This window comes from Oncorhynchus gorbuscha, linkage group LG23 (assembly GCF_021184085.1).
Source record: "Oncorhynchus gorbuscha isolate QuinsamMale2020 ecotype Even-year linkage group LG23, OgorEven_v1.0, whole genome shotgun sequence".
Classification (NCBI taxonomy): Eukaryota; Metazoa; Chordata; class Actinopteri; order Salmoniformes; family Salmonidae; genus Oncorhynchus; species Oncorhynchus gorbuscha.
Genome location: NC_060195.1, coordinates 40640860 through 40661973, shown reverse-complemented (window position 1 = coordinate 40661973; position 21114 = coordinate 40640860). Strand labels below are relative to the sequence as shown.

At 42.5% G+C, this 21114-nt stretch overlaps 1 protein-coding gene across 1 annotated transcript in view; it reads right to left on the bottom strand.

The window, feature by feature from the left end:
- LOC124011035 (gamma-aminobutyric acid receptor subunit alpha-2-like) overlaps positions 1 to 21114 on the bottom strand; it is a 54246-nt gene that overhangs the window by 13056 nt on the left and 20076 nt on the right. Inside the window, exons 7-9 of the mRNA XM_046323976.1 lie at positions 18547 to 18690; positions 9993 to 10145; positions 4686 to 4888 (exon numbers count right to left, since the gene is read on the bottom strand). Of these exons, the coding sequence (XP_046179932.1) occupies positions 4686 to 4888; positions 9993 to 10145; positions 18547 to 18690 (500 nt within the window). The remainder of the gene's footprint in view (positions 1 to 4685; positions 4889 to 9992; positions 10146 to 18546; positions 18691 to 21114) is intronic.

Here is a 21114-nt window from a genome sequence, read left to right as displayed (position 1 = left end):
AAATACTTTTGTACCTGTTTCCTCCAGCATCTTCACAAGGTCCTTTGCTGTTGTTTTGGGATTGATTTGCACTTTTCGCACCAAAGTACGTTCATCTCTAAGAGACAGAACACATCTCCTTCCTGAGCGGTATGACGGCTGCATGGTCCCATGGTGTTTATACTTGCGTACTATTGTTTGTACAGATGAATGTGGTACCTTCAGGCATTTGGAAATTGCTCCCAAGGATGAACCAGACTTGTGGTCTACAATTTTTTTGCTGAGGTCTTGGCTGATGTCTTTTGATTTTCCCATGATGTCAAGCAAAGAGGCACCGAGTTTGAAGGTAGGCCTTGAAATACATCCACAGTGATACAGTGAATTATAAGTGAAATAATCTGTCTGTAAACAAAGTAGATGTCTTAACTGAATTGCCAAAACTGTAGTTTGTTAACAAGAAATTTGTGGAGTGGTTGAAAAATAAGTTTTAATGACTCCAACCTAAGTGTGTGTAAACTTCCAACTTCAGTTGTATGGTGTTGTTTGTTGATGTCAACGTTGTGAACAGAGTGCCCCATGGTGGCGTTGGGGTTATAGTATGGGCAGGCATAAGTTACGGACAACAAACACAATTGCATTTTATCGATGGCAATTTGAATGCACAAAAATACCGTGATGAGATCCTGAGGCCCATTTTTTTGTTGTTATCTGTGACCAACAGATGCATATTGTCACGACTTCCGCCGAAGTCGGCTCCTATCCTTGTTCGGGCGGCGTTTGGCGGTCGACGTCACCGGCTTTCTAGCCATCGCCACTCCATTTTTTCATTTTCCATTTGTACTGCTATAAATTTGATGTTTTGTGACTGTTTTGCGCACTTTACACTTTGCCTTGTAGGCTGGAGGTTTTTGACGCAGCTGCGTCCGACTGTATCTCTCTCCTGCCGAAATAAAGTGTGCGCCTGTTCACAATTCTCTGCTCTCCCGCACCCGACTTCACCACAAGTACGCACAAGCCTGACGCATATCTGCATTCCCAATCGTGAAATCCATAGATTAGGGCCTAATGAATTCATTTCAATTGACTGATTTCCTCATATGAGCTGTAACTCAGTAAAATCCATGGAATTGTTTGGGCTGACCCCAATTAGTCGACCGGTCGATTGTTTGACTGTTTGGTCATTAGGCTGTTGGTCGACAAAGATTTGTTTTAGTCGAGCAGTAACAAATATATATTTTTATTTGCGCCCATCTCAGTAAACTAATTCATTGCTGAGGCGTAGACTAAAAGCCAATTCATGCCTGATTCTAAAATGTGGTCGCAGGCTCCATATGGAGGGTTTGCCTCCAGAGGCCAAATCAACCTCTGTACCTCATTGCCATGTGCCTCCCAAATGTTGTAACAATGCGGAGGGCACCACATAGCTCCGCATTGACATGATTGTTTGACGGTAGGTGGAGGCGGTACATCCTGTAGAAACACAAACTCACTTCCTTGACAACAGCACTGCACTGCTCCGCGAAGCTCAAGAAGTATGAATGCCCTGACTTCTGCTGAGGCCATATCAGCGTAAATGCTGCATGGCCAATGTAGAAGTCGGATTGACCGTGCGCCCAGATGCACAATGCACAATGTCTCCTGCCAATTTGTGCACATTCACTGTTTCATAACTTAATTGTGTGAATTGCTTGTGTTTGATTGTTTGTGTATAACAATTTCCCATGACATATATCGCTAGTAGTACATTTACCATTAATTCTTATCATTTTTAATGTACAATGTCTGTTACTTTGGTTACGGTTATTTAATTTAATACATTCAATATGATTATTCCAGTCTTCCTGTTCTCATTGTCTGAGTGCACACATTGTTTTCAGAATGCACAACCTGCAGTTGTGAAAAACACGTTTTTAAAAATTTAATTCCATTTAAGAGTTCTGTCAATTTAGTCATTGTCTTTAGTTTGGAGCACTCCTGTCAATGTTGAGTAAGGACACGCATGCATAGAAGTAGACCTATAGGCTACCTGGCCTGCGTGCAAATGTAGGCATATAAATGTGTTCATTTGGGGATCTGATAGTATGCCTGATTGGCTTAACACACCACCACTAATGATCTGTGGAGCTTCTCAAAGTAATGTTTTCTTCACCTCAAACAGCAACATCCATTGTGAATTATAATAGTTCCTCAATGTATTTGAAAAATCGTTCCAGCTCTCCCTTTCGATAACCACAGCATGAAAGGGAAAAATGTCATGCTCTGATCCAGTGGACACGTCATCAGTGCTAGACTTGGATTGAAATAGGTTCCGGAACTCATTTTGGGTGCTAGTACTGTTTATATGTAGGTGCAGGAGCTCCACAATACTTTTGAACTAATATTCTATAAGAGGAACAGGAGCTCAAGCAGTAGAACATTAGAGGTGCCGGTACTCAGCTCCGGTGAGCTCCTGCCAAAGCCAAGCACTGCTTCTTATCCCTTGCGCAAATTGCCTACAACTGTGTCTGTCCCGAGCTCACTGGTGCATGAATCTCTGAGGGTTCAGAATATTTCATACATTGTTGCATGTTTTGATTAACCACATGACAATGCTTTTGAGATATGAAGAGTTATTATGAATTAAATTAAACTGTTTCAAGAAAATGTGTACTGCATATGAAAACCATAACTGGCACGCAGATCGGTAGAAATGGTAAGATAAGGGGCCTCCTGTGTGGCACAGTGATGTTCTATCCCAGACTGTGTCACAGCTGGCTGTGACCGGGAGACCCATGATGCGGCACACAATTGGCCCAGTGTTGTCCGGGTTAGGGGAGGGTTTAGCCGGCTGTAATTTCCTTGTCCCATCGCGCTCTAGCGACTCCTTGTGGTGGGCCGGTCGCCTGCAAGCTGACTTTGGTCGCCAGCTGGACAGTGTTTCCTCCGGATTAAGCAAGCAGAGTGTCGAGAAGCAGTGTGGCTTGGCAGGGTCATGTTTCGCATGGCTCTCGACCTCGCCTCTCCCGAGTACGTAAGGGAAATTTCAGTGATTGGACAAGACTAACTACAATTAGGGGAGAAAAGGGGCAAAAGTACAATACATTTTTTTAAATAAATGGTAAGATAAATTGCCATTCCAAATGAGAAAGGCTACGAACTCTTCAGATAGCCTATTACCAGAAACTTCAGGGGATTAATGGCAGAATCTGCAAAAGCCAGCACGAGAGGGAGGAGAAGAGTTGGGTCAGGTTAAGGTTATTTTTTAAATACATTTTTTATGGTTATCTAGATCTCTGGCACCCTCATTAGGCATCAAACTGTAAGCTTAAAGCATCAGACAAGTTCAATGCATTTAGTTAATTTTATTCAAACACAGGGTGTGTCTATATATGGAAAAATACACGATTAAAAATGTTGAGTAATAGATTGCTCAAAAGAACAGACAACTTTTGGTCACCAAAATGTTTGTTTTTTGTCGGGACAGAAACAATTGACAAATCAGCATTTGTATATTTTCAAAATTAATGTTTATCTTTTTCAATATTCCTACATGAATATAAAACAAAAGTTATTGAAATCAAAATACTACTAATATTACGCATAATATGCTTTGTAGCACCTATGGAGTCTTAAAGCAGGCTGGGTAAATATGCCAACTTTGATAATTTTTCAATTATGCTTTTTAGATACAAATGTCCAATATATGTAAACAATCCTTCCTCTGAAGGACTCTTCTATTCATTACATTTTCGTGAAAATCTCAAAATCTGGTTCTTTTTTTGTTTAGCTTTCGTGAGGACCCACTGGGCACACACTGGTTGAATCAACATTGTTTCCACGACATTTCATTGAAATTACATTGAACCAACATGGAATAGAAGTTGAATTGACGTCTGTGCCCAGTTGGGAATCACTCATGAAATGCTGCTTTCCATTCTACCGACCTAGCCACTGTAATTTCCCAAACAATTCAGCTGTCATACTGTAGGTTAGCGGTACACGGTTAGTGATTCTCTGATCAAAAGTATTATATGATATGTATTTTCATTTACTTTTATTACTTTGAATGAGCACTGAAATATCCAGTATATTTAAATATATATGCTTTTTTAAAGATGAATACGGACATTCTGAAGGATGTATTCAAACTCAGTTCCAACCGTTCCACTTCACTTTAGTTTTTTTGTGGTGTCTAACTAATGAACTGACGCAAAGTGTGTCACAGCAAATGTTTACTACCCCCACAAAGTCTGATTCACATCCAACTGATCTTCCCACACAGATAGTCTTTTTCACTGTATGGCTCTGTTTCCCTCTCCATATGTTATTTTCTGTAATCTCAACCCATTTAACCTGGCTATGCTTCATGGGGTCCCAATTTACTATCCCTCCCTGGACATAAAGTTTAAAAAAGCCTGTGACCTTCTGTGTTTGTATCGCCATATTGTTTTCTCTGATCTGTATGGTTGTAGGCAACTATAGGTGTGTTTATACATTCATTAAGTAAATCTGTTCATATGCACATGGTCTTCGAGCTCCAGTATTCCCTGTGGCTGCCGCACAGGGAACGACCTGAATGCTGATGCAAACACAACACATTCTGAGGCCCTCTGGTTGGATATCATAATGAAATGGGTTGGGCCCCATCAAAACAAAAAGATCACTATGGATTCTCTCTGAAAATGCTGCATGTCAGGCAATCGGAGAGGGGGATATGCTTCCATTACCTTGTCATTCACAATGCTCTTCCCATCCCAGGCCCAGCCGCGCTTTGTGAAGTAGTTGACGGTGGCAAACTCAATGAGGGCGGAGAAGACAAAGGCGTAGCAGACAGCGATGAACCAGTCCATGGCCGTGGCGTAGGCCACCTTGGGGAGGGAGTTACGAGCACTTATACTCAGGGTGGTCATTGTCAGCACAGTGGTTACACCTAGGGGAACAGCAAACAGTTTCAGTGTGGTCAGTTTCCTTAGATTATAATTCAATCATTTTAAGTACCTTATCTACAGATACCATGGACAGCCAAGTAATTACATTCTGGTTAGCAAAGAAGAGTAAGTGTATAGTAATAACTATTTTATGTAACATCTTGTACAAAAGGCTGTGGAGAAATAGTAGTTATCATAGTGCTGTAGAATAGATCGAAGTTCATCATATCAGAGCTGTAGCTCCGCACACCTGTGAAGTGGAGCAGAGCATGCTGGGCGATCTCCTGCTCCTGTGTTTTCCTCACTATTTAGCCAGTGTGCGTCCTGACTGATATGTAAATGTAGGTACATATTTGAGTCACAACAATATTGAATATAATCTTGCAGATAGGGTTCCGAATGACAGAATTTGTGACCTGTTTCAGGAAACTAGGCGTATGTCGTGTGTCACTGCTTCACAGGAGAACTGTTTGAACGTAAACTTTTCTTTTTTATCAAAATGCCCTCTCGAACATGTGAACTTTCATGTGCCTTAATAACAAACGTGTATGCTATCTGTAAATACGAATAGACATTTTTAATTACGAGCCTCATTGGTTTAGCCAAAGAAAAAGTCAACTACCTTCCCGCTAGCCATGATTGGCTGAGATAATGAGTGGGCTGGACATGCCGAGAGATGAGTTTGAATTGGGCTGCCATATAGCACGCTTCTGTCTATTTGAGCTGGTCAGTATGTCTAGGTAATCCTGTCTAACGTGTATTATAACGTGTATTAAAATTTCTGGAGGACTGAGTTTTATCGAGAAGGAGGTGGAGAAAGCACCTGTCTCAGGATTACATCTCCAAACGAAGGGCAACCATGTCATCCGACAAGAGTCACCTCCAACCATGAATGATGTATGTAAGATACATTTTCAGATATGACATGTTTCTTATTTTGACAGAAACAGCCATTTGCTTGGCTAGCTATGTCCTTCTGTAGCTCAGTTGGTAGAGCATGGCGCTTATAACGCCAGGGTAGTGTGTTCGATCCCCGGGACCACCCATACGTAGAATGTATGCACACATGACTGTAAGTCGCTTTGGATAAAAGCGTCTGCTAAATGGCATATATAATGTCAGCAAGCTAACATTGAACCTGGTTGGTTAGCTACCTGCAGATTCATGCAGGGTAGTAATGTCATGAGTTGTCATTATGGTTCATTGTTTACCTAGTTAGCTAGCTAACATTCGCTGGCTAGCTAACATTACGTGTATGACCTTATTATTCATATCTCAGAGCCATTTGCTTAGCTAGCTAACATTGAACCTGGTTGGATAGCTCCTTGCAGATTCATTTGAATTTTTATTTCACCTTAACCAGGTAGGCTAGTTGAGAACAAGTTCTCATTTACAGCTGCAACTTGGCCAAGATAAAGCAAAGCAGTGCAACACAAACAACAACACAGAGTTACACATGGAATAAACAAACATACAGTCAATAACACAATAGAGAAAAAGTCTATATACAGTGTATGCAAATTAGGTAAGATAAAGCAATAAATAGGCCATAGTGACGAAAGAATGACAATTTAGCAATTAAACACTGGAGTGATAGATGTGCAGAAGATGGATGTGCAAGTGGAGATACTGGGTTGTAAAGGAGCAAAATAAATAAATAAATACAGTATGGGGATGAGGTAGATAGATGGGCTGTTTACAGATGGGCTATGTACAGGTGCAGTGATCTGTGAGCTGCTCTGACAGCTGGTGCTTAAAGCTAGTGAGGGAGATATGAGTATCCACTTCAGTGATTTTTGCAATTCGTTCCAGTCATTGGCAGCAGAGAACTGGAAGGAAAGGCGGCCAAATGAGGATTTGGCTTTGGGTGTGACCAGTGAAATATACTTGCTGGAGCGCATGCTACGGGTGGGTGCTGCTATGGTGACCAGTGAGCTGAGTTAAGGCAGGGCTTTACCTAGCAAAGACTTATCGATGACCTGGAGTCAGTGGGTTTGGTGATGACTATGTAGCGAGGGCCAGCCAACGGGAGCAGACAGGTCGCAGTGGTGGGTAGTATATGGTTCTTTGGTGACAAAACGGATGGCACTGTGATAGACTGCATCCAATTTGCTGAGTAGAGTGTTGGAGGCTATTTTGTAAATGACATCGCCGAAGTCAAGGATTGGTAGGATAGTCAGTTTTACGAGGGTATGTTTGACAGAATGCGTGAACGATGCTTTGTTGCGAAACAGGAATCCGATTCTAGATGTCATGCAAGGTAGTAATGTCGTGAGTCGGGATTATGCTTCATTGTTTACATAGCTAGCTAGCTAGATTCCTTAACAAAAGACTCCACTATACAAGTAACCATTTTGGGTGCATTTGTAAATTCAGCCTGGCCATCTTCTCCGATTTCAGAGCACTCTCGTCTGAGTGTACCAGAGAGCGCAGAATAACTGATGAATTTACAAATGCTCAACACCCTTTGAATATGGCCGATATCAGTAAACGTTGGCAAAAAGCATAATTAAATTGTTGCCAGCAGCACAGTTACAGTCACCAACGCTCTGGATAACATGAAAACAGCCTAACCAGCTCTGCTAGGGCGAGTAAAATGGTTAGCCAGTTAGCTTGGGTGCTTGACTGCCGGATCAACGTTCGGATCAACCCTACTCATCGGCCAGAGTGTTCGGTGTGCGGACTGTAGAGTATAACATTCCATTTTGTAGCTCTAAAAGTCTCTACTAATCACAATTTGACATGTTTCTACATAAGATGGTCGGTCACATTTGACGTGTACAACATCTAAAGACCTGCATCACTATACTGAGAGCTTTTCCATTTCTAAAAAGACACATTTGGGCGTTTTTGGAGCATTTATTCAAGCTTTTTCAGAGCCCCCTTACTGCACAACGAGGATGAAAAAGTGTGTGGTTGGGGAAAGGTGGTTGGGGTAAGTTTCTCAAAAACAAGGGAAATCGCAAAAAAAAGTGTCTGGATGCCATTTACATCAAACATGAAGTAAAAACATTGTCTCTGCAAATAAGAGATGAGCCTGTATTTACTCAAATTGTATTTTTAGAACTAAGGTTGAGAATAAACGCTTGAATTTCTTTAACCAATTTTTTTCTTATCTGCAGAAAAACATGAATTCGCTGCCCACTTCGCCGAGGGTATAGTATCTGTGGCACTGAAATACGAGGAGCCTTAAAGGGACACAGGGAATAATAAACCAACCAACTCCCCCCTTTTCAGAGCAAACCCAATCCTATCTAGAAATGTCCTGATCCTTTAAAGCTGGTTACACAACCATGTCCCATTCTACCGTGAACACATCAGGATGGTTGTTGGCGGTGCTACCTACACACTAACATACAGTACTAACACCCTCAAAAGTGTATGCCAGGCTAGCACAATCTCCCTTCAGTATTACCAAACCAATCTACCAGTAAAGCCTGGAACAGACATTCCACCATAAACGCGATAAAAAAAAAAAAGTTTACTTGTAAAAGGTAATTATCACAAAACCTAAATTATTTGTATGTATAATTTGTATTAAGCAGAAAACATGATACTTATCATACAGTAACTGCTAAAATGAACCTATTGTTTTCACTAGTTGGAGTTATGTGGCCTTTAGAGTCATACAGCTCCAGAGTACATTTTTTAATTGCCATCTTCAGTCAAAAGTTGCTTGCTCTGTTTGCATGATTCATTCAGAAAGGTTATTCACACCAGAAGTTGCTGACTTTATTGTGTAATGTGCTTATTCTTCATATAATGTAGTGTGTTTATCATGTGTGAATGGTAATCATCTCTGCAGTGATATGACTGTGCTGTACATGTTTTCAAATGACCAAATACAATCTGTCCATCATTGTCTGCCCAGGTGTACAGAGCATATTTCTGCAGTCTATGTAGCCCACGGGGGAATATTAACCCAATGAGGCCCCACTGTTGTGCCAGCGTGATTTAGGACTTCTAACCATTCTAAACTTCTTATTTGAGCTACATTCACCATTGTATTTGTCTTTTTCTTCTGATTAACGTGGAGCTGAACTTGAGCGGTGTTTGTGAGACTAGGGCGGATCCCGAAGGGGCTGGGTATGATTTGAATTTTTTTTACAAAATCGTCTGTAGCATCAGAATGGTTTGAGCTTCAAACTATTAAAAGCTAAGACTCTCAGGAACCCCCACTTGTAACATGTTTTGCTCTATGAAGCTCACAAGCTACACGAGTCATTAGAAGGTCAGGTGTTTTTCTACATAGACGATCATATGAAATCCTGGGATAAAGTGTCTATACTGCTGTAATAAACTCACATAGTTGCTGTCACAAACTCCACACAGTTGTCACTGACAAGTTGAATATTAATTTCTCACTGATCCAACCATTTCTGTACATAGAGAATTCCTATAAATGAATTGTAATCAAGTTTTTGCTTTGGCAGGCCTTATTTTGTTTTATTGACATTTGTCAATAAAACCCATGAATGCAACTGTTTATGTCAAATGGTTTTGTGTTCTACCTGTATCCCTGGTTGTCCTGAAAAGAAAATGCCTATTTTTGCTGGGGTCTGGCATTGGCTACCAAACAACCCCCTGCTTTTCGTAAACAGGCTAAGTTCTGATCACACTATTAAGCTAGCCCTCCTCTTGGCCCCTAGCACTAAATTCAATTACCTTGCTATGGCAGAACAAACACTCACTTGGCTTTTCAGGCTGTCGCACAGGATTGGAACAAGTGTTGCTCATTCATTACACAGTAATACAAACAGCTATACCGCAGAGTGGGTCGGAAAACAGGCTAACGGACACACAGGGCACATCTTCAAGGCTCCCGGCACCACAGAGCAACACTCAACTGCAATTAGGGGGTCTGCATGACATGATAACTTGCCACTACTATGTCACCAATGCAGGACCAAGCCAAAATAAGACGGGGAGGAGGAGAGAAAGAGATATAGTGAGTAGTGTGAGACAGGGTAAGAAGAGGACCAATGCTTGGGTAAGTTAAAAGCAGGAGAGATATGGATAGAGCAAAAGGGGCACACACAAATCCTCTCAAACCTTTGTGCATATCTCCCTTTGACATCAAAGCAGGATAGGTGGCCCCATACTTACCAAACACAGTCCTAGCTGGCACGGACTCTCTGTTCAGCCAGAAGGACACTTGGGAGAGGATGACAGTCATGATGCATGGTAGATAGGTCTGTATCACAAAGTAACCAATCTTCCGCTTCAAATGGAAATGTGCCGTCATGACAGTGTATTCGCCTGCAGAGAGAAAATAGTGCTTTATTAACTTATACTGCCCAAACTAGAGTACCACTCTTTAAAGGGTAACCATATTAATGCACGTGCAATTATACATATATTTTTCACCAGTTCACATTTATCACTATGCGAATTCATAATAATATGGATGTGGATACTTTGGGTTTGATATGCAAATGTTAGAAAGATGGTGTACTTTTCAAATTTCAAACAAGGCCAATTGAATTATGCATTGCACAAGGTGACTGTATAAGCGCATCTGAAAACTAAAGCGCATCCGAGGACATTAAATAATGCCAATGACGCAACAGCATGCACGACTTGTAATGGGAGAATATCTAAAAAAAGAACCCAAGATTAGAGATGAGTAGAGAAAGATGCGCGTTACCCATGGCAACAGAACAGAGAAATATATCTCATTTGTTGTGATTCTGCAATAAAGGCCTTGATACTGCCACTTGGCAGAAGGGAAACGTGATTTATGTTTCTGGCTAATCGCAAAACATTTTGTATCCCTGTTATTCAAGAGCACTTACAGTATTGCCTGCATTACCCATTTAGAGGGAGTCTTAATGATTTCCACAACGGGTGGAAAACGTGGGATCATATGGACACTTGACTAAGTGCTTGAGGATCTGGCCTATGCAGGTGATCTCGCTATTCTTGCAAGTTGACATCAGGACTTGCAGGCAAAAACTCCGAAGTTGGCAGACCGCACAAATAGCAGGACTCAACATCAACATTCAAAAGACAAAAACCATTCTGGTGATCACCAAAACCAACATCAACAACCCTGCTGTGGAAGAGGTGGATGAGTTCATTTATATTGGGTTAAGGATGACCAAGGATGGCAATTCCATGAGCGACGTGATCACCATGTTAAGACCAGTATGGAGAGCTAAGAACATCAGCCTATCACTCAAAATTTGCATCTTCAAAAGCAATGTCCTCAGAGGTGGATGGAGGTATGTACGTAACACTTCTGCCACGGCCTGGGTTGGCAGTGCAAGAGACATGGATCTCACCCTTCACCCCTGGCAGAAGATGAAGACCACAGATTGGGCTGTTGCTCTTCTGCCCAACGGGGGGTGGGTGGAGGTGTGTGGACTTCACTACATGACCTTAGCTTGGGGAGGATATCAACAGCCGGATACTAAGATCCTAGGCCACCAAGGATGGGAAATACTGAAGATACTAATCTCACCCTCCAAACCCGGTGGTGTCCTGGAGACGGTGGTGGTGAGGGACTTGCACTGTTCTAAAGAGGCAGATGGGAGGTGGCTAGCCTGCCTTCCCCTATAGCTTGTTAAGTCAACATTTGATGGGGAATGGAGTAGACCAGGGGAAGGATGCCTTCCCAGCAGATGAGCAATACACCCTCATTACAGAATGAGGCAGGAGACATAGGGCAGCGCCGACATAGCCCTCTGTTGGTGTAAATGAAGATGGAGAGCCTGATTCTAGATAGCTTCAGCCTCCTGTCGGCACTGATGATGCCAGCACACCTCCACTTGAGATGCACATTTTCACGAAATCGTTCAAATGTACAAATATTCAGGAAAATAACCTGACACTCAACGTCAACAAAACTAAGGAGATGATTGTGGACTTCAGGAAACAGCAGAGGGAGCACCCCCCTATCCACATCGATGGGACAGTAGTGGAGAGGGTAGTAGGTTTTAAGTTCCTCGGCGTACACATCACGGACAAACTGAATTGGTCCACCCACATAGACAGCATCGTGAAGAAGGCGCAGCAGCGTCTCTTCAACCTCAGGAGGCTGAAGAAATTCGGCTTGTCACCAAAAGCACTCACAAACTTCTACACGGCAACTGTTCCGCCCACAACCGTAAGGCTCTCCAGAGGGTAGTGAGGTCTGCACAACGCATCACCAGGGGAAAACTACCTGCCCTCCAGGACACCTACACTCCCCCACTGTCACAGGAAGGCCATAAAGATAATCAAGGACAACAACCACCCGAGTCACTGCCTGTTCACCCCGCTATCATCCAGAAGGCGAGGTCAGTACAGGTGCATCAAAGCTGGGACCGAGAGACTGAAAAACAGCTTCTATCTCAAGGCCATCAGACTGTTAAACAGCCACCACTAACATTGAGTGGCTGCTGACAACACACTCACTCAACTCCAGCCACTTTAATAATGGGAATTGATGGAAATTGATGTAAAATATATCACTAGCCACTTTAAAAAATGCTACTTAATATAATGTTTACATACCCTACATTATTCATCTCATATGTATATACTGTACTCTATATCATCTACTGCATTTCTATGTAATACATGTATCACTAGCCACTTTAAACTATGCCACTTTGTTTACATACCCTACATTATTCATTATTCATCTACTGCCTATGCCGTTCTGTACCATCACTCATTCATATATCTTTATGTACATATTCTTTATCCCTTTACACTTGTGTGTATAAGGTAGTAGTTTTGGAATTGTTAGGTTAGATTACTCGTTGGTTATTACTGCATTGTCGGAACTAGAAGCACAAGCATTTTGCTACAAATATAATAATAATAAATAATAATATATGCCATTTAGCAGACGCTTTTATCCAAAGCGACTTACAGTCATGTGTGCATACATTCTACGTATGGGTGGTCCCGGGGATCGAACCCACTACCCTGGCGTTACAAGCGCCATGCTCTACCAACTGAGCTACAGAAGGACTACACTCGCATTGACATCTGCCAACCATGTGTATGTGACAAATACATTTGATTTGGTTTGATTAGACCTCCACTTTGAGTTATTTTGTCATTTCCTGTCCACTCATTTGCTTTGGAAAACACCCCCTGTCCTCTCTGTGACTCAATGTAAAATAAGAATACAACAAAATGAAATGATTTTCTAAAACAATTTAGCTGTTGTGTTCGTGGGCCGATGCAAGATGTCCCTCACATTCGAGCCTCAGAGTACGGGTAGTCGTGCCAAACGACCTAGTTTACCACAACGGTAGACTACACACTGACACGGTACTAATGAATGATTCATTTAAACACAATCAGCAAATATGTAGGGGATAGAAGGGATTCAGTGACGGGGGCTCCTCCGTATTTCACTTGGACAACGCTCTTAGTGGCACTTAAGCCCAGGAATTCAATCTTTTAAGCACCGCACTTTCAGACCAGTGGCATATGACTGAATCATTTAGTTGGGATCGTAGGGCTTTTTCCTTAATGAAAACAGATTAGAAATTCCCATTGAATGTTAAAACATCCAACAGTAATTTGCTCGACATTGTTGGAATGGAGACTTATGGGTAGTAATGGATAGTGGCACTAAACCCGGGAGTGTGTGATGTCTAAGTGAAGGGGAAGAAGAAGAAGAAGAAGAAGGGAAGGAAGGAAGGAAGGAAGGAGGAGGAAAAGGAGGGGTGACAGAGGAGAATAGATCCACGCTGCATAGAACCAGACTGACCTGGTCATGAAGATCCTCAAGAGTGTTTCGAACATGTAATGACATTTGTGACGAGAGTGCTCCCCAGAGACGCATGCGGAGACATGCAGAGAGGTCCAGATACTAATCATTGAGGACCACTACACTGGCCACCGTATTGATCCGCTTTGCTGCCAAAGTCATGGTGACAAGACAATCCCATGCCACGCCACATAGCTGGAGCGCATCCTGCATTTCTCTGGGTTTCTCTGAGGTTTCTCTCTGCCTTCTCTGTGGCTATAAATAACTATTATTCTGTATTTGCATAGGAGGTTTTGGCATTATTCAAAGCAGCCAACATCTCCCTAGCATATGTAGCTTTTATTTCAATGGTGGAGCACAGTCACGAAACGTAGTGTAATAAGAAAATATATAGAATTCCACGGTGCCTTCTGCTTTCCCTCAGTAATACACATATTTTGTAACACCCCGAAAATCAGATGAATAACTGCATTTCGAAAGGTCACAATGCTCAATATTGACAAACAACCTGTTCGCCATACAACTAAAACGAGCCTGTCTGCCTCTTGGTGGAGTGTATGTGTCACTGTCGAATGCCTCTCATTACGCTAAGGACTCTCCTCCAACCCCTTTGTTGACAGCTTTTTTTCCCCATCTGTTCCTATACACAGACTTTTCCTTCCCTTTTTTTTAACTGTATGTTTGTTTCTCAGCCCAGAACACAGCATTTCTTCCCCATTTATCGCTCTGGTGCACTTTTGTGAGACAAGGCGCCTCTTGTGTCTTGCGACGGCTCCAAAATAAGACCAGCAGCAGCAGTACAGCTCAGGAATAAGGAGGCTGCCCTCCTTCCAGAACGGCGCTCCCCTGTGTGTCTGAGTGAATGGCAGCTCCTACAGCTGTGCTTGTGCTTCTGCTTCCTCTCAAACCAACAGGAGTGTTCCCCTCTCGTAGGAGGCTGCGCACCTGTGTCTCCGAAGCCTTTATAGTCCAATTGGTCCAAAGTAAAGTGGAGAGTCTCTTGTTTCAACAGTCAAAGCGGAATCGGCTGTTGTTTTGTGCAGTTGGTTCCCTCGTCTGACTAGTCGCAGCTCTTACAAATAAGCTCATCAGACATGAGAGGACTGTTTCAGTATGATAGGACAGGGACTGAACAGTCTTTCAGCCTCTGTTATCCACAGGCTGGGTCAATTAATAGTGTTTCGAAACCTGGGTTTCTAGTACTCTTGGGGAGACTTGGCCTATCCACAGTGGCGTCTTTGTAAGATTTCATAAGAATCTAGGCCTAGTCCTTGGTTGCAAAAGAGGGGGTTCTTTGCGATGAGTGAGATGTAATTGGGGGATTTCGTAACCAAAACGGGTTGAGAACCACTAAACAAACGTATGCAGCCAGCAGTGACAAGCACTAAACGTTGGCCAACTACAAATGGATGTTGAATAAATTCCTATACATGCCCACTGTCCTTCACAGATACTCTGATTTTGTTTCTTTTCACTTTGTTGCATTTGGTGGCAGCGATGTGATCCAGGCCTGCAGGGGGAGCATGTGCTTATCTAATTGAGTGAATAACCAAGTGAAATACCGTTTTTTCTTCTTTTTTTTCTCTCTTTGGTAGTCTTTTCACAAGTGTGGTAAAATGTCACAACTCAGTACAAAACTCAAAACAGATGATCGAAACAGGCAATTAAAAAAAAGAAACGTTAAGCACATTTCAAATCACTAAAAGTACAACACACAAAATCACACAGAAACCTTTTCAGCAAACCTAATCAAGTGTTTCATCTAGAAATACCTTTCGTATAAAGTCATTGCCTTTCACAATGCAATTCTCACAATACTTTTGATATGATTCTCTTGTCATTTGTTTAAATGCATTTGACCATCACTTAATCCATCTGCGCTTAATGGTTAATCACTTAACAGTTTGGTAAACCTATAGATTTTAAACTGTTTTGTCTACTATATATGGATTTTGAGAACATACATAAAATATTTGTTTGTAAAGTATAAACATCTAAATGACATGTATGATACATGATAACCATACCTAATGACTACTCATTATCACTAATTGATTTCACATAGTGGTAAACACAATTGGTCACCATATAAAACGGTGTGTGTGCACTTGCAATTTCTTTCAATATGGAGCAGGATAGACAGCAAGGGAGAAGAAGAAATCAAAGAGCTTGTGGACAAGCGGCCCGTCAGAGGTGGGCATAGGTCCCATCAAAGGGGTCAAAGAGGTGGGCATGGACCCCATCAAAGGGGTCAAAGACATCGGCATGGGCCCAGTCAAAGAGGTCAAAGAGGTGGGCATAGGTCCCATCAAAGAGGTGGGCATGGACCCCATCAAAGGGGTCAAAGAGGTGGGCATGGACCCCATCAAAGGAGTCAAAGAGGTGGGCATGGACCCCATCAAAGGGGTCAAAGAGGTGGGCATGGACCCCATCAAAGGGGTCAAAGACATCGGCATGGGCCCAGTCAAAGAGGTCAAAGAGGTGGGCATAGGTCCCATCAAAGAGGTGGGCATGGACCCCATCAAAGGGGTCAAAGAGGTGGGCATGGACCCCATCAAAGGGGTCAAAGAGGTGGGCATGGACCCCATCAAAGGGGTCAAAGAGGTGGGCATGGACCCCATCAAAGGGGTCAAAGACATCGGCATGGGCCCAGTCAAAGAGGTCAAAGAGGTGGGCATAGGTCCCATCAAAGAGGTGGGCATGGACCCCATCAAAGGGGTCAAAGAGGTGGGCATGGACCCCATCAAAGGGGTCAAAGAGGTGGGCATGGACCCCATCAAAGGGGTCAAAGAGGTGGGCATGGACCCCATCAAAGAGGTCAAAGACATGGGTGTGGGCCCTGTCAAAGAGGTCAAAGAGGTGGGCATGGGCACCGTCAAAGAGGTCAAAGACATGGGCGTGGGCCTTGTCAAAGAGGTCAAAGAGGTGGGCATGGGCACCGTCAAAGAGGTCAAAGAGGTCAAAGAGGTGGGCATGGACCCCATCAAAGAGGTCAAAGACATGGGCGTGGGCCCTGTCAAAGAGGTCAAAGAGGTGGACATGGGCACCGTCAAAGAGGTAGACATCAGAGAGAGCGAGGCAGAGGACAGGGAACTGTTGTGTCTAATGAAGTCCGGGCCATCGTCGTTGACCATGTTGTAAACAGAGGCCTTACCACGGCAAAGGCTGCCAGATTAGTTCACCCCAATCTGAAAAGATCGACCGTCAATTTGATTATGAGAACATTTCGCCAAGAAAACGTTTTAGTCTGCAGGATATGTACTATGGTTTGCCATGACATTTACAGTAAATGACATATTGTAATGCATGTAAATTCATAAAACATATTACAGTATTCTTACAGTATGATCTATTGACAGTATACTCTGTTCTACCATCAGAATTGACAGAAGACCCCATAGTGGTGGCTGTGGCCGTGTGCTGACTGACCAGCAGGACTGGGCAGTGGTGGAAATAGTGAGGGCCAGGAATGACAGACGGCTGTCTGAAATAAAGCAGGCCATTGAGGAGAATGATGACACCTTTGCCAATGTGCCATCCATCAGCCCACCAACAATCGCCCGCCTTTTGAAGAGGCACCAGGTGTCTATGAAACACATTTACCTGGTGCCTTTTGAGAGAAACAACGACTGGGTGAAACAACTGCGGGCCGAGTATGTTCAGGTACAGCACTATATACCATATTAATGTTACTATTAATGCACGTGTTACTTCACAATATCATATCGGAACTATCCTGTAAAAATAACTAACCAAAATATATTTTTTAGAGGGTGACGGTGCTTGACGCTGCTATGAACCATCACAAGTATGTCTTTGTTGATGAAGCGGGCTTCAACCTGGCCAAAACTCGACGCCGTGGGTGGAACCTCATCGTCCAACGAGCGATCATCCAAGTGCCTGGACAACGTGGGGGAAACATCTCCATGGGCGACGCTATCTCTGAAGATGGCGGGGTAGGACGTAGGCCATTACTTGGATTCTACAACGCTGAACAACTCATTGTGTTTCTCAATTGAATTAAGCAGGTCTGTCACGGTGAAGGGGTCACCGCTGTCATTGTCTGGGACAATGTTGGGTTCCATCATGCAGAGGTGGTTCAGGCATGATTTCGGGCCCATCCCCAATTCCCCGATTCGTGAACACTATACCTGCCCCCATACTCTCATTTGTTTTCAGCATGGTGGAAGGTGTATGAAAGCCATCCCCATGAGTGTGCCACCCTCCTTCTGGCCATGGATCAAGTGCAGACCAATGTCAAGCTTGGATTCGCCATGCCCCCCAAAAAATTCTCCCATGGTGCATGAACAATGAGAACATTCATTGTGATGTGGATGAGAATTTATGGCCAAATATTTAAGACAGGCTTGATGCAAATGAATGTGTGCTAAACATTATGTTTAATTTGGATTCATTACATTTATGAATTCATTTCTTATTTTTTGCATGAATTAGGATGTCTTCATTGATCACACCTTTGATTACACATTGGATAGATATTATGGGAAATATAGATATTCTGTAAGTTTGTTGGGTAATTTAAGTGTATGTGAAAACTGTGAAATCTACTGTAATTTACAGCACTGTAGCATATTACTTTCGACACTTCTAAGGGTGATTTCAAACACGTACTATCTTGCACTGTTTGCTATTGGATAAACGTGTCGTTAAAACGTCTAAATTGAATAGATATCATTATGTTGTGTTTTGTGGATTAAACCAATGCTCTTATTACATTTCACAATGAACTTATATTTTGAAACAATGGTTGTTCGGTGATGTTTTACAATCCAAATGAATGCGCAATGACAGGTTTCGAAGGAAAGGCTGGCTGCGTCACACGCGTGGCCAGTTTGGAGTTTTGTACTAAGAGTTGTGAAAATGTACCACATACTTGTGGAAATAGTACCAAAACGATTTTAAAAAACGGTCATATCCTGAGTTTACCTGTGCTGGACTTGATGGTTTCTTGGCCTACTGTTTGGCCGAGCAGGTCGTACTGGTTCAAACGGGAGCTCTCGCCTTCCACCACCACAGAGTCGGCGGGCTTACTGGTCCAGACGTAAGTCACCTCTGACATCGTATAGGCATCTATGTCCACAGAGAGAGTAAGGGTAACGACATCAGTGTGGCATTTGAAAATAAGGCAGTGGTTCATTGTCATTGCTGATCATTTAATAGAAGAGTGTCTATAAAGTCACTGAACTGTTTAAGGGTTGTATCATTTCCACCAGAAAAAGCTACTCCAGATGCTTATCTCAATGACTGTTGTACATTTTGTTCTCATGACATTTTGTTTGGCAACTGAAAGAAAATGACTATTGACTTAAGAAATAAACACCTAGTATAAATGATATAGGATCCAAATGACACCATAGTCGTGTGTCTACATACAGTACCAGTCAAAAGTTTAGACACCTGCTCATTCAAGAGTGTGCAAAGCTGTCATTAAGGCAAAGGGTTGCTACTTTGAATAATCTAAAATCTATTTTGATTTGTTTAACACTTTTTTGGTTACAACATGATTCCATATGTGTTATTTCACAGTTTTGATATCTCCACTATTATTCTACAATGCAGAAAATAGTAAATATATAGAAAAACCCCTGAATAGGTAGGTGTGTCCAAACTTTTGATAGGTACTGTGTATACTGAGTATACAAAACATTAATAACACCTGCTCATTCCATGACATAGACTGACCAGGTAAAAGCTATGATCCCTTACTGATGTCGCTTGTTAAATCCACGTCAGTCAGTGTAGGTGAAGGGGAGGAGACAGCTTAAAAAAGGACTTGAGACAATTGACACATTGGATCGTGTATGTGTGCCATTCCGAGCATGAACAGGCAAGACAAAATATTTAAGTGCCTTTGAACGGGGTATAGTAGTAGGTGTCAAGGTTCTGGTTTGTGTCAAGAACTGCAACGCTGCTCGACAGTTTCCCGTGTGTGTCAAGAATGGTCCACCACCCAAAGGACAACCAGCCAACTTCACACAACTGTGGGAAGCATTGGAATCAACATGAGCCACCATCCATCTGGAACGCTTTCGACACCTTGTAGAGTCCATGCCCCATGCAACTCAATGTTAGGCAGGTGTTCCTAATGTTTGGTATACTCAGTGTATATAGAAATGTCTTGTCCTCTTGATATGTGTCTCTGTATAAAACACCCACGATGAGGAAGATGTGATGGTTTTGACAGGAAGCTCTGCCAAGATGTGATGGTTTTGGCAGGAAGCTCTGCCAAAACCATCACATCTTCCTTATCGTGGGTGTTTTATACAGAGACACAGATATCAAGAGGACAACACATTTCATGTAGTAAACATCGACAGTGACTCATCAATGCCATTAGGGAATCATACTCTCTCCCTGCGAGTCTTGCTGCGCCATGAAAACATATAACATATGAACTCATCTTGACATTTAAAGTAAGGCTTGTATTATTAATTGGTTATTGGCAATGGATGAGTTTCCCCCTGTAGTCGACTGACGCAGCCATGCGTCAATCAGTAAACACAACGCAAAAATCCCCATCAAAATCCGTCTGTTTAAGCCAGAGATAGGCGGACGTGCAGGATTGAACCCATGTCGGCCTTCCACATCTGCAGTGGAAAGTGACAGAGCTGCAGTGCCGTTTTGGCAGACTAAGAGGCGTCCTGAAAAATAGGTCTTCTCACAAACGAACGTCTGCAGCGCCTGAACGGTTTGTCCCACAAGCCCCACGGGACTCGTCTGAAGTCGGTACCGCCGTTTTGACAACTTCTGTCTACAGCGTCCATTATGGAAAGGGGAGACACTTACGAACACAACGGTGTTCTCCGTTTGTTCGAGGACACCCACAAGTGTCTCAATGTAACACAGTACTGATTTCTAAAATGAACGGCAGTATGGACATACACATAAAAAAACGTCTTTATGATCGATTTTTTTGACTCTCTGTTTTGACATTTATGGATGTGTTATTCAATGAGTTTCTATGGGCTACAGCAGTAAAGGTCAAATTCAATATCGTATCAAATTGTATATTTTTTTTTTAGACCTGCATGGGGCTTAAAATAAAAAAAAATCGAATAGCTAAATGATCCACGGTATGACCATCTTAAAACTATTTCATATGTTAGCTTAGTAGAACCCCCTCTCCCACAGGCGTAGACTTTTAGCTTTTAGGGTTGATAGGTCATTCATTTTACAGCCAGGGGATGGCATGCAGTGTACTTCACAACATGCAATGTCAAGTACTGACTCACTAAGCTTTTTTTTGTGTTGCTTTTAAGGACTGAAGCATTTGGCCCCATTTCTTTGTTTTGTTTATCGAAACAATTCAACACCCGCAGTGGTTATGCAATGATTTTGCTGTAACTGGTGGAAGTTTGTAGCAGCAGAAACCAAAATCTGTTCTTATCATTGTGACTTTCCTGGTCTTGGTTCCCCTGTTTGTTTGTTATGGTGTGGGATTTTATAAAGGGTTTAGGCTCAAATCAAGTGAAGTAAAGAAATTATATTCTGCCT